This window comes from Dipteris shenzhenensis, chromosome 15, assembly GCF_047967505.1.
Source record: "Dipteris shenzhenensis isolate YYH24624 ecotype China chromosome 15, Dip_SZ_1.0, whole genome shotgun sequence".
NCBI classification, from domain to species: Eukaryota; Viridiplantae; Streptophyta; class Polypodiopsida; order Gleicheniales; family Dipteridaceae; genus Dipteris; species Dipteris shenzhenensis.
In genome coordinates this window covers 26,829,645-26,843,114 of record NC_141610.1, presented here as the reverse complement: position 1 = coordinate 26,843,114, position 13,470 = coordinate 26,829,645, and the positions used below count along the sequence as shown (strand labels likewise).

General features: G+C 43.0%; 1 protein-coding gene across 1 annotated transcript in view; it reads right to left on the bottom strand.

Annotated features, from left to right (window-relative positions):
- Window positions 1-13,470, bottom strand: part of ABC1 (ABC transporter 1) — a 111,974-nt gene that overhangs the window by 37,615 nt on the left and 60,889 nt on the right. Inside the window, exon 7 of the mRNA XM_087385992.1 lies at window positions 1,421-1,537. Coding sequence (XP_087242118.1) covers window positions 1,421-1,537 — 117 coding nt within the window. The remainder of the gene's footprint in view (window positions 1-1,420; window positions 1,538-13,470) is intronic.

The following is a 13,470-nucleotide window of genomic DNA, read 5'->3' as shown; positions in this document are numbered from 1 at the left end:
TAGGTTAGTTTGCGGAGCATGAGGAAGTCAGAGCTGTTGGGCAGACAGGCTTCCAAGTAGACCATGCTACAGCGGACCACATTTTCATGCTGAGAGCTGTCATTGAGGAGGCCAGGACACGGCAGGAGAGAATCTATTGTTGCTTTGTGGATTTACGTAGAACTTTTGACACAATGCCACGGGTCCAGCTATTTAGGCAACTACACAACTTGGGGCACAGTCGAGATATCATCTAGGCAGTCCAGACAATCTATGATATAAGGCATACTCAGGACGATGACTAGATGGACAAAGGACATCATGAGCACGATTGGGATCAAACAAGGTTGTTCTTTATTAACCTTGTTTGACCTATACATTGATGAGCTCCAGTCTCAGCTCCAGTCTAACATTGATGAACAAAGCACCACATGAGCACGACTGGAATCAAACAACGTATTAGCCTTGTTTGGCCTATACTTTGATGAGCTCCAGTCTAACATGACAATAGGTAAAGTTGGCTCACTTGTAGCTAGTATGCGGATTACGTGGTCCTACTCTCCTCATCAACCAAGGGTCTCCACCAGTGACACCTAGACCTTCTGTGAGACACGTGACCTGGAGGTCAACTTGGTAAAACAAAGGTCATGATCTTCAACGTCTCGAGCGTACACATATTAAGAGCACTTCATATTCGACGGGGCACCAGTTAAGATTCTTACACACTTGGGAACCTTGAGTATCTGACAACATCCATGTTTACACCGGACGAAGTAGAGCATAGCCGGACATGAGAGAGAAGAATTAACGTCTTCTAAAGGCCTCATGGGCTTATGAGACAAAGCCACCGTGGGCTGGTGCAAGGGCCCGCTAGGGCCTTTACAAAGTGACATACTAAACACAAAACCCAAAGAGAATCAAAATATCTAGAATCTAGAAGTAGCAACTCGGAGTCCATGAGTGCTTATCATGGAGAGGTCCTCTAGTGGGATATGAGGATACCTCGTGACTACCTTTGTCGAGTCGTCTCTCGATGTGGTGGGGGGCATGGCCTCTGTGATCTCTATATGTGGTGGGTTATATCAAGCGTGATACCTTGCCTCCGATGGTCCCCTTTGAGTAAGGATGGGATAGACTAGACCTCCATGAGAGAGAGACTGAGAGAGAGAGAGGATGTTTGCAAGTTCAAGGCAGGTATTTTGTAGTCCTTTTTGTACTTTGCACTACTACTTTGACGACAAAAGTCTTTTGTTTCATACTTCTACACAACCTCTCCAAAACCTGTAATGCTCTTCGTGGCCTCCCAAGCTCTTCATTGAGCTTAAGTATCTGTAGCACGGGAAACTTTTGTTCCGCCATTATCTCTTTCTTGGGAAAATTAATATTGTATCCACCTTGAAAGCACAAACGTTTGCATTTTATGTGATGAAAGCATCAGTACCATCTTTAAGTAGTTACCCACGAACTGTTTTGGATACTCCCTTGCAGCTCCAAAATCAATTAGATTAATCGTATCGCTTGCTTTGTCATATAAGAAGTTGCTCCAATTAGGATCTGTCTGCATTAAAACCAAGTGGCACATTAGATGCATAATGAAAGTTACCTCTACTCCAGACTTGAGAGCAATCTCTTTTTCAAAATAAATGAACCAATATCACATATTTATAAAGTAATCCATATACAACTCTCTCCATATAAAAACCTCCAAGTTAACTACCATTCTGAAGTTACATGTTTCTTTTCGAAATTTCTATAAGTTCAACTCAGCATGTGTTGGAACACACTAAGACATCAAGGTCTAACACAATGTTGATATAATCAGAACCTTCTTATTATTTTTCTTAAAACCAGATTGCCAAAATCTCCTCCATTGATGTCATGGATCAACGTACATGCAAACACACCACACATACCCCTTTTCCTTGTCCCCTGCCCCAACACACATAGACACGTGCGCACAGCAACGTTTGTATATACACCCACCCATATCCACAAAATTACTCCCCCCTCGGCAGCTAATGTCATGACTATTCGAGATATATACTCTACCCTTGTAGAGTAGATAATGATGTTCTATAGTATGGTTCTTCCATTTAATACCTTCTTCACCAACCTTTGGTTTGTTGCCGTTTCCATGTGATTCCTCTATGAAATCCTCTAATTAATTAGATCTCTTTCTTTATTTGATTTCCTTCTTTCGAAGCACGGAGCATCATGCTCACATTTTCGTTTGGAGGACTCTAGAAAGTGAGTAAATCCCAATTGCCATTCAACTAAAGGAATTTACTACGATATTAAATTTTCATTTTCAATACCTCAGCTAGAAATAAAATTCCGTCATTCACTCAATCCATCGAGTTTTTCTTTCCTTGAACTTTCACTAGTAATCCATTTGATACTTTCCTAATCAAGTAGGATTTCGAATTTGACATCATACAAATAATGCCTCCACTTTTTCAAAGAATAGACTATAGCATGTAATATGCTAAGTAATTTTGTTGTGCGTGGTCTATACTCTCAAAGGCAATTGGTTGATCACTTTGTTCAAAGTGTTGCAACTCTCTGTCATGAATGGTCCATTAGGATCCACTAACTTCAACATTGCAGCTGCAACTATAGCCAGTTTAAGGTTTTATTTGGTGTTCTTCCCCAAATGTCCCCTTCAGCTGATCCATCGGTGGAACACTAGTTTAGCACTATCCTTATTCGATGGTAGAATCCTAACAAACCTAAAAATACTTGCAATTCCTCTAAATTAGTGAGATGTGGCCATTCTAATATGGCCCTACCTTTTCAAAGTCCATACAGATTTCATCTTGGCACATTTTATATATTTATTATTATTATTTTATTTTTTTTAAACAAAAAAAAGAGCTTTCTATTAATGCTTGAAAACAAAACCATATAAGTCAGCTATCCCAAAGGCACCGACCAGAAAACCCGTCAAGCCTGGCATAGGCCAGCTTGCATCCCAGAAACCCAGCTCTCTACCTAGGGTATCTTTGGGATACGGGCTAGCAACCGGGGGAGGGACTACACAACCAGAAAATCCATCGCGGTGTGAGAATGCGGTGTGAGAATGTAAAGAACACCTGCAAGCCAAGCCTTGCAGAAACGCTCCTGCCTTTTGGCGGTCATTGTAGAATCTAATGTCCCACACTCCCAGATGGCGCACAGAGTATATATGATATCCTACCAAATAGCAACCAAAGTGGCCGCCAATGGAACACAATGACCTTGTTAGAATTATTATTATGTTCTAGGCAGTGGCCAATGCAATGTAATAAGTGGGTTAGGGGCACTTTTCGCTCTTAGAGGTTTTTCCCCCTAGCCACGGTCTAATATCTAACTACGGTTAGTGATTAGATAGGGTTTTGTCACTTAGACAAAACCCTCATCTCTTTCATTGTACTTTACTTCATTCAATACACTTTCGGGAGTGACCAACGTTCAGCTCACTCTCTCCATTTTGATCACTCTTGCCCTTTGCTTCCTGTTTTCTCACATTTGGTATCAGAGCAACTCTCCTTCCCAAACCTGCTCCCTACTCCCGCACTCCAGCTCCCGCTCTTCAACTCCAACTCTTCCGCCCGTACAATCCGTACGACTGTATGGATTCCATACATGTGTGTTAGTCCTGTACGTCCGTATGGCTCGCATTCCGTATAGCTGCGGCATCAGAGTCCGTACAGCACCGTCCGTGCCACCCATACGATTCTGTCAACGCTGTCCGTACAAATTGTACAACCATATAGTCATCCGTACACTATGCAGATTCCGCACATAACCGTACACTGATAGTTCCGTACTGTCAGCTCGGTGCAGACTGAAAGTGTCCGTACACTTCTGTTGCAGGCCTTCTATGCAAGTTTTATTTTTGCACGTACTCTAGCAATTGGTTTTTTGGCAGGCATTGTTTGCAGATAGCCATTGTTTGGCTTAGATCTTGCAGAGAACTTGGGGCATTCTATATTTGTGGGCAAACATTGCAGTTGGTTTGCAGGTTGTCCAAAAATTTCAGGCTTTTGCAATTACACTGCAATTTTGCAATGAAATTTGGGGCTTTTGCAGGCAGAATACGATTTGTACAACATTTGGGGCTTTCAAAGCATTTGCGCTCTTTTGTATGCAATTTCCCACAAGAAATTGGGGCTTATGCATTTGGGTTGCAATTTTGCAAGTAAAATAGCATTTTGGAAGTTTGCAAGCATTTCTGGACTCAGTACGAGTCAATTTGCAGACTTTTGCCGCTTTTTGCAGATTCTATTTGCAGATTTTTGGACATTCAGCAAAGCATTGAGGTGCATTTTGAGCCTTGGATAGGCTTTGACAGTATTTTGTGGGAATAGGGAGAGAGCAAAGTGTGAGAGCACGAGCAGGAGAGAGAGAGAGAGCTGAAAAAGATAGTTGCAATTAGATGAGTATATTACAACAGAATAGAGTGATAGGTTTTGTCTAAGTGACAAAACCTTATCCTTCACTAACCATAGTTAGTGAACTAACTGTGGTTAGGGGGAAAAACCTCTAAGTGAGGGAAAAGTGCCCCTAACCTACTTATTACATTACATTGGTCACTGCTAAATTATAACAGTAATTCTAACACCCCCCTGCAATGCCAATGTCATGTACAAGGAAATGATCAATCACCAAAAGGAGATAAGTTCAGGGCACTACGAAATGCCTCAAACTTTTCACGTGGAAGTGCTTTGGTGAAAATGTCTGCAACATTGTCATGTGTTGACACATAGATCATACTAATCTCTCCTCCATGCAACTTCTCTCTAACGTAGTGATAGTGAACCTCAATGTGCTTCGTGCGAGCATGAAACACAGGTTTCTTTGCCACTGCAATAGCACTCTGACTATCAATGAGAATTGGAGAAGGACCCTCCAATGAAAGATGAAGATCAGCAAATAAACGACGCAGCCAAACACATTCAACTGTCGCTGTGAAAGCTGCCCTGTACTCAGCTTCACATGAAGAGGTAGCCACTGTAGATTGTTTCTTGCTCAACCAAGAAATACAAGCTTTGCCCAAAAAGAAACAATTGCCACTTGTGGACTGCCTAGTGTCATAGTCTCCAGCCCAATCTGAGTCACTGTAGGCATGCATCTGCAAGTCACCCCCCCTGGGAAACATCAAGCCAAAAGACTTGGTACCTTGCAAATAACGGAAGATGCGTTTTACAGCCTGCCAATGCATAGTCTTTGGGCTGTGCATATATCTGCTCACCTGAGAAACTGCAAACCAAATATCAGGTCGTGTATTGCAGAGATAAATGAGGCATCCAACAACCTGACTGTAGAGTGTGACATCAAATCATTCACCTGCTTCATGCATTGTAAGCTTCAGCCCCGGCTCCATGGGAGTAGCTATGGGCTTACAATCCTGCATGTTGAATCTGTCCAAGAGTTTTTGCACATACTTGGATTGAGACATACCGATGCCACTTTTCCTTTGAGTGAACTGGATCCCCAAAGAAAAGTGTAGCAGCCCCAAATCTGACATGTGAAAAGTGGTCTGCAATTCAGCTTTAAAATCTGCAATATTATCTTCATTTGACCCTGTGAGCAGTAAGTCATCTACATAAAGAATGATGACTAAAATATCCCCCCCATCCTTCTTGATGTAGAGGGTGCTCTCAGTTGGACTGTTGTGCAGCCCCTTGCTGGTCAGAAAGGCATGATTTTTTGCATACCATGCACGTGGGGCTTGTTTCAACCCATACAAAGCTTTATTCAGCTTGCATACTTGAAGTGCATTTCCTGAAATTTCAAAGCCTGGAGGTTGTTTGACATAAACCTCTTCCAACAAGTCTCCATTAAGGAAGGCTGTTTTTGTGTCCAACCGATGAACATTCCATTGAAAATTTGCAACCATTACTATAACTGACCGGATGGTTGTCATTCTAGATGTAGGAGCAAAAGTCTCCTCATAGTCTATGCCCTTTTTCTGAGCATATCCTTTTGCAACCAGCCTTGCCTTGTACCAATCAATGGTGCCATCTGGCTTTCTTTTAACTTTGAAAACCCACCGTGTACCTATGGCATGTTTACCTGGTGGCAAATCGACAACTTCCCATGTCTGATTTTTTTGAATGGACTGCAACTCATCGTGCATGGCATTCATCCAATGCACATTATCTTGTGCCTCTTCAAATGTGTCAAGTTCCTCCTCATCAAGAAGAGTATCTGCATAAGCTGATTCAACTGAAAGAGCACCTCCCCCACGCCTTACTGCACTCCGAGTTCTGCCAGGTAATGGAGCATCAATTTTACTCTCCCTGAGAGTTTGTAACAGCCGATTTGGGACTGTTTTTGCTGCATGTATATCTGCAATTTCTTGCCGAACAACATCTTCCACGGCTTGTGGAGGTGGTAAGACATCCTGTGGCTGAATCGGAGCATGTGGAGGTATCTGAAAATTCTGATTTGCATCACATATATCAGTAGGGGAACCCAAGGCAATGGGTAGTAACCCCTTAAAGACATCATCGGAAGAAGAAGGCAAATCAAATTCAGCTTGAGTATGAGCTGAATTTTCTGAAAATATAACATCTCTACTGACAATAATCTTGCGTGTGACAAGATTGTAGAGACGAAACTCAACTTATGCCTTATCAGACAACTTATGCCGAAACTCAACGGGCACATGAGCATATGCAAGGCATCCAAAGACACGGAAATGATCCACAGAAGGCTTTCTCCCTTGCAAACTTCATATGGAGTCTTGGTCTTCAAAGCTTTTGTGGGTACCCGATTCAAAACATAATTGGCACACATGAGACCTTCAAGCCAAAATTTGTGAGGCAATTTTTTGCTTTTTAGCATACATCTATCCATCTCCATAAGAGTACGATTTTTCCTCTCAGCTTTGCCATTTTGCTGAGGAGTTAGCCTTACTGGAAGCTGATGTACAATGCCCTTGTCTTTCAAAAAAGCATCAAAAACTGCAGACAAGTACTCCCCTCCTCTATCTGTGCGTAATGTCTGTATCTTGACTCCAGATTCATTCTCAACCATGGCTGCAAAGTGTTTGAGAACCATAAACACTTCTGATTTGCGTTTCAGCCCATAAACCCAAGTGTAGTTGGAGTAGTCATCTATAAAAGTGACAAAGTGAAGATGACCACCCAATGATGGAGTCCTCATGGGACCACAGACATCACTATGGATAAGCTGTAATTTTTGAACAGCTTTTACTGATCCATCCTTCTTAAAAGGAGATCTGTGCATTTTACCAAGAATGCACCCTTCACAGGCATGTGGAGGAGGTGTTTCAAGAGGAAGCAATGCATCAACCATGGCATGTTTTTGAAGCGTCATTAAGCTGCCATAATGCATGTGTCCATATCTGGCATGCCATAACTCCGCATTCTGCATAGCAACAGTAGGAGTGGAAACTGCAAGAGCATGTGCTGGTCTTTTCTCATACATGTCAAGCTGAAAAAGACCACGTAACAAAGTGCCAGACAATCTCAAGGCATAGTCATGCTCTCTGTCATGGACTGCACACTTGTCATCTTCAAAAATGATCTGAAATCCAGCTCTGTTAAGAGTGGACACTGAAAGTAGATTTTTTGTGATACCAAGCACATACAAGACATCAGAAATTCTGAACGTTGAGCCATCAATGGCTGTAAGTTCAACTTCTCTTGTACCACGAACTGAATAGGAGGAGTTGTTGGCACATGTGACCTTTTTACCAATGGGTGGTGGATGCAGAGATGTGAAAAGACACTTCCGGGAAGTGATATGCTTTGAGGCACCACTGTCAAAATACCATGTATTTTCTGTCTCATTGACACTGAAAGTTGATGCATCCTTGGAAGAATCATAACTGCATGTCAGAAAAGCATAAGAGTCATCATTACAAGTGGCTGTACTATCCGGAGCAGCCAACTCAGAGCCTGAAATGCAAGACAAGAAGGCATAGTCGTGCTCCACAAAGTTGGCTGTAGCTTGCTCATTGTCAGATGCATGAGGAGCTGAATCTGAAACAGCCATACCGGAGCTGTTTTTCTTTTCTTTTGCAAGCCTTTTCTTGCATTCTCCAATGTAGTGACCTGGCTTTTTGCAGTAATGACATATTCCCTTCTTCTTGGGCTTACCTGCATCACCCTTAGCCTTTTGAGAAGGCTGTCCTGAACCACTGGAAGGCTGATTTGCTGAAGTCTTTGCCCTTTAGGCTTAAATTTTGAAAGCATGGCATGTTCACCTGCTTGTGAAGCCATGTTTTCAATCCCATCTCTTCTGCTCTGGAGTTGTAGGTATAACTGCACCAATAACTTGTGCTACAGCTGTACCCTGTGCACGACCTCTGCCTCCTTGTTGGGGAGGGGTATTAGGTGCCACATTTGCTGGCCGGAACTCATCCCCATTTACATAGTCCCACAAATTACGAGAAATCAGAATATTGCGTACCATAAAACTCCAGAGGGAGTAGTTGGTACCATCCAGCTTATCCTCTTGTGAGAGACCATTGAAACCGAAATCATTCTAATTTTGATGGGCCATGTCTGAGAAAGAAAATACAGCAAATGCAAATCTGAATTCCCTGCTAGGAATGGAGTGCACAAATCCCAAAAAAACACAGCCAAACACTGGCTAAAAATGCAACTCAAATCTCTGTAATGTCTTTGTCAGAAATCTGCCAGAGCATCCAATCTCTCCCAAAACCTGCCAAAAGTGCTTCAAAACACTCACAGAAAGGCAGTGTCAATTGAAACCTGCAAAATTGCTCTCCCAACACAAAAGCCCCAATTTGTGGCTTGAAATTGCAACCAGAAAGGGGCCAATGGTCTAAAAGCCCCAAATGTTGCTCAAATTGCTCTCTGCCTGCAAAAGCCCCAAATTTCACTGCAAAATTGCAGTGTAATTGCAAAAGCCCCAAATGTTGAGGTGAAATTGAGTTGAAATTGGGGCAAATCCACGAAAAGCCCCAAATTTTGCAAAATGCCCAATTCAAGGAATATGCTCAAATCTGCCTAAAAATCTGCTCTGCCAAACAAGGGTTCCCTGCAAAATGTACCTGCAAAGAAAATAACGTGCACAGAGTCTTCTCCAGCACAACACCTGCAAACGAAGCAATCCCGTACTAGTTGTACGGACTGCTGCAAGGAGATGTGTACAGACATAGGACGTGAGCTGCACAGTTGGCAAGTGTACGGTCGAAATCCGTACACCTGTACGGATCTGTACGATGAGCTGACTGGCAGTTTGTACGGACGGTACGAGAGTTTGTACGGAATGTACGGGAGCTGTACGACTGACGACGGGCTGTACGGCTAGCGACGGCGTACTATGTACGGAATGGGACTGCACAGTCTGACGTCGAGCTGTACGGCGTTCTGTACGTGCAGCCTGGTACGGACGTACTGAACAGCCTAGACTGGCTGTACGGACTGATGCGAAATGATACGAAAGCTGCACAGGCTGGGGCTGTACGGCGACGATACAGGAGGATCTTGGGCAAGGAGCTGGGAGCACGTCCCGGAAGGAACACTGCTCTGATACCAAATGTGGGAATAGATAGACAGCAAAGTGTGAGAGCACGAGCAGGAGAGAGAGAGAGCTGAAAAAGATAGTTGCAATTAGATGAGTGTATTACAACTGAATAGAGTGATAGGTTTTGTCTAAGTGACAAAACCTTATCCTTCACTGACCGTAGTTAGTGAACTAACTGTGGTTAGGGGGAAAAACCTCTAAGTGAGGGAAAAGTGCCCCTAACCTACTTATTACATTACATTGGTCATTGCTAAATTATAACAGTAATTCTAACATATTTGTCACTGTGGGTAGATTTTCTTTGCAGGTTTTACTTGTACATTTGGCATCCCCGAAAGGGATTTTACTTGGTCAATTTGCTGTGTTTTCTGAGTTTATCTGGCAAAAATGGCTCAGAACAACCCCAATGAGGTGTTCGGAGTCCTCACACACGAGGATGAATTGGATGGCACCAACTACTCCTTGTGGAGTTTCATGGTTTGCAATATTTTGATTGGTAGACATCTTTCAGATAATGTCAAAGGAGATCAAGCAAGACCAAATACAGTGGCTACACCTATCACTCCTATAGCTGGAGGCAGGGGTAGAGGTAAAAATGCAGCACAAGTAGTTGGAGCTGCCGCTCCAGGAGCTCCCACAGCAGAGCCGAAAAGATGGGACTCTAGAGATGCACAAGCTCTTTCATTGATTTCTCTCTCTGTCAAGAGGTTCATTATACCTCACATTCGGTCATGCAAGACATCAAAGGCAGCTTGGGAGATACTAGAGAGTATGTTTGCAGCAAGAAATGATGCCAGAGTTTCCTTTCTGAAGCGAGGGCTTTCCCATAGGCATATGGATGAGGGAAATTCCATGAATTCTCACCTCACAAAGCTTCAAGACTTCAGGGAACAATTGCTGAGAATATTGATGAAGTCATTCCAAATTCAGAGATGATTACCACCATGTTAAATTCTCTTCTTGAGTCCTATCTTGGTTTTCATACCTCGCTGAATTTGTCATTGAGGGGGGGCAGCAATCCTCTCTCTTTTCACGAGTTGGTAGGACTTCTGTTACAGGAAGAGCAGACACAAAGAAATATGGCAACCCCGGCTGGCGAGCATGCCATGCTTTCCAAGTTCAAGCCCAAGCGGAAAGGGCAGCAAAAGGAACATGCCAGTCAGCCCTCACATCAGCATAAAGCCGATTCACGACAGCCCTCTTACAAGGCTGAGGGTGATGCAGATAAGCAAAAAAAGAGGGACATTTGTCATTACTGCAAGAAGCCACGTCATTATATTGGTGAATGCAAGAAGCGCATAGCTAAAGAGAAGAAAAGGGGTTCAAGTATGGCTGTGTCAAATGCATCAGCTCCTCATGATGGGGGCGATGTTGTAGCCAACTTTGTGGAAGAGCACTATGCCTTTCTGACTTGCACTTCAGAGTTTTCAATGGGTAGTTCAAATGCTACAGCCAGTAATGATGATGATCCTTATGCTTTCTTGACTTGCAGTTATGATCCTTCCAAGGATGCATGCTCACTCAATGTCCATGAGACACTGAATACTTGGTATTTTGACAATGCTGCTTCAAAGCCCATCACTTCCAAGAAGAGTCTTTTTGTATCTCTACATCCTCCACCTACCAAAAAGAAGGTGACTTGTGCAAATAATTATTCTTATTCAGTGTGTGGAGTGGGAGATATTATTCTCACATCCACTGATGGCACAGATTTCAAAATTTCAGATGTTCTCTATGTGCTAGGCATAAAGAAGAATTTGCTTTCAATTTCCTCTCTTAATAGAGGAGGATTTCAGGTTGTTTTTTATGATGATAAGTGCGCAGTCAGAGACAAAGAGAATGACTATGCTTTGATGTTGTCTGGCACTTTGTATTGGTGTCTTTTTCAGCTTGATTTATATGAAAAAAGATCCGATCTTGCATTATCAATGAGCACTCCCCCTGTTGCGATGCAGAATGCGGAGTTATGGCATGCCCGGTATGGGCACATGAGCTATGGCAGCTTAATGACACTTCAGAGGCATGATATCGTTGATGCATTGCCTCCTTTAGAGTCATCTCCTCCTCATGCATGTGAAGGTTGCATTCTTGGCAAGATGCATAGACTTCCTTTCAAGAAGAATGGTGCAGTGAAAGCTATACGCAAATTGCAGCTTATTCACAGTGATGTCACGGTCCCATGACGACACCTGCTTTTGGGGGTTATCTTTATTTTGTTACATCCATAGATGACTTCACCAACTACACTTAGGTGTATGGTCTCAAGGCAAAATCAGAAGTGTTTATGCATTTCAAATACTTTGTGGCTATGGTTGAGAATGAGACAGGACTGAAGGTGCAGACACTCTGCACAAATCGAGGGGGAGAGTATATGTCTCGTGAATTTGAGGCATATTTGAAGGAGAAAGGTATCACGCATCAGCTTACAGTGAGGCTTACACCTCAACAGAATGGCAAAGCTCAGCGCAAGAATCCCACTGCTATGGAGATGGATAGATGCATGCTTACAAGTAACAAGTTGCCTCACAGGTTTTTCTTTAAGGGCTCAAGTGTGCAAACTATATTTTGAATCGTCAACAAAATGGCAAAGCTAAGCGCAAGAATCGCACTGCTATGGAGATGGATAGATGCATGCTTACAAGTAACAAGTTGCCTCACAGGTTTTGCTTGAAGGGCTTATGTGTGCAAACTATATTTTGAATCGGGGTCCCACAAAGGCTTTAAAGACAATCACTCCCTATGAGGCATGGCATGGGAGAAAGCCTTCAGTGGACCATTTCAGAGTTTTTGGTTGTGTTGCATATGCCCACGTGCCTATGGAGTTTCGACACAAGTTGTCAGATAAGGCACTTAAATGCATTTTTGTGTGGGTATAGTTCACAAAGCAAAGGGTATTGTCTCTACAATCCTACTTCACGCAAGTTTTTTGTTAGTAGAGATGTTATATTCTCTGAAAATTCAGCACATACACATGCTGAATTTCAGATTCCAGCTTCTTCAAATGATGTGTTTAAGGAGGGGCTTCCTATAGCATTTGGTTCCCCCACTGAAATCAGAATTTACAGCAACCACCTCCCGATCCACATACCCCATTCAGCCACCGGCAGATTTTGTACCTCCACAAGGTGTGGATGAAGTTGTCAGGCGAGAGATTCAAAAGATACACGCAGCCAAAAGAGACCCGAATTGGTTGCTTCAGACTCTTAGGGAGAGAACTTGAGGCTCCATTGCCTGGCACGACTCGTAGTGCAGTAAGGCACGCAAGGGGAGCTCTTTCAGTTGAGATAGCTTATGTAGGGACTCTTCTTGATGAAGAGGAGCCTGACTCTTTTGAAGAAGCAAAGGATAATGTGCATTGGATGAATGCTATGCACAATGAGTTACAGTCCATAGAGAAAAATCAGACTTGGGATAATGTGGATTTACCACCAGGTAACCATGCCATTGGTACCAAGTGGGTTTTCAAGGTAAAGAGGAAGCCAGATGGGTCTATTGACAGGTACAAGCCAGATGGCTCTATTGACAGCTACAAGGCAAGGCTGGTTGCCAAAGGCTATGCACAAAAGAAGGGCATAGATTATGAGGAGACTTTTGCTCCTACATCCCAGATGACCACCATACGGTCAGTTATTGCAATGGCTGCAAATTTTGTTTGGAATGTCCATCAGTTGGACATAAAAACAGCTTTCTTTAATGGGGACTTGCAGGAAGAGGTTTATGTCAAGCAACTCCTGGATTTGAACTTTCTGGCAATGCACTTCAAGTTTGCAAGCTTAACAAAGCTTTATATGGGCTGAAACAAGCCCCACGTGCATGGTATGCCAGAATTGATGCATTCCTGGCAAATAAGGGGTTACGTAATAGTCCCACGGAAAGCACCCTCTACATCAAGAAGGATTGTGGGATATTTTAGACATCATTCTTTATGTAGATGACATGCTGCTCACAGGGTCAAAGGAGGATATAATTGCAGATTTCAAAGCT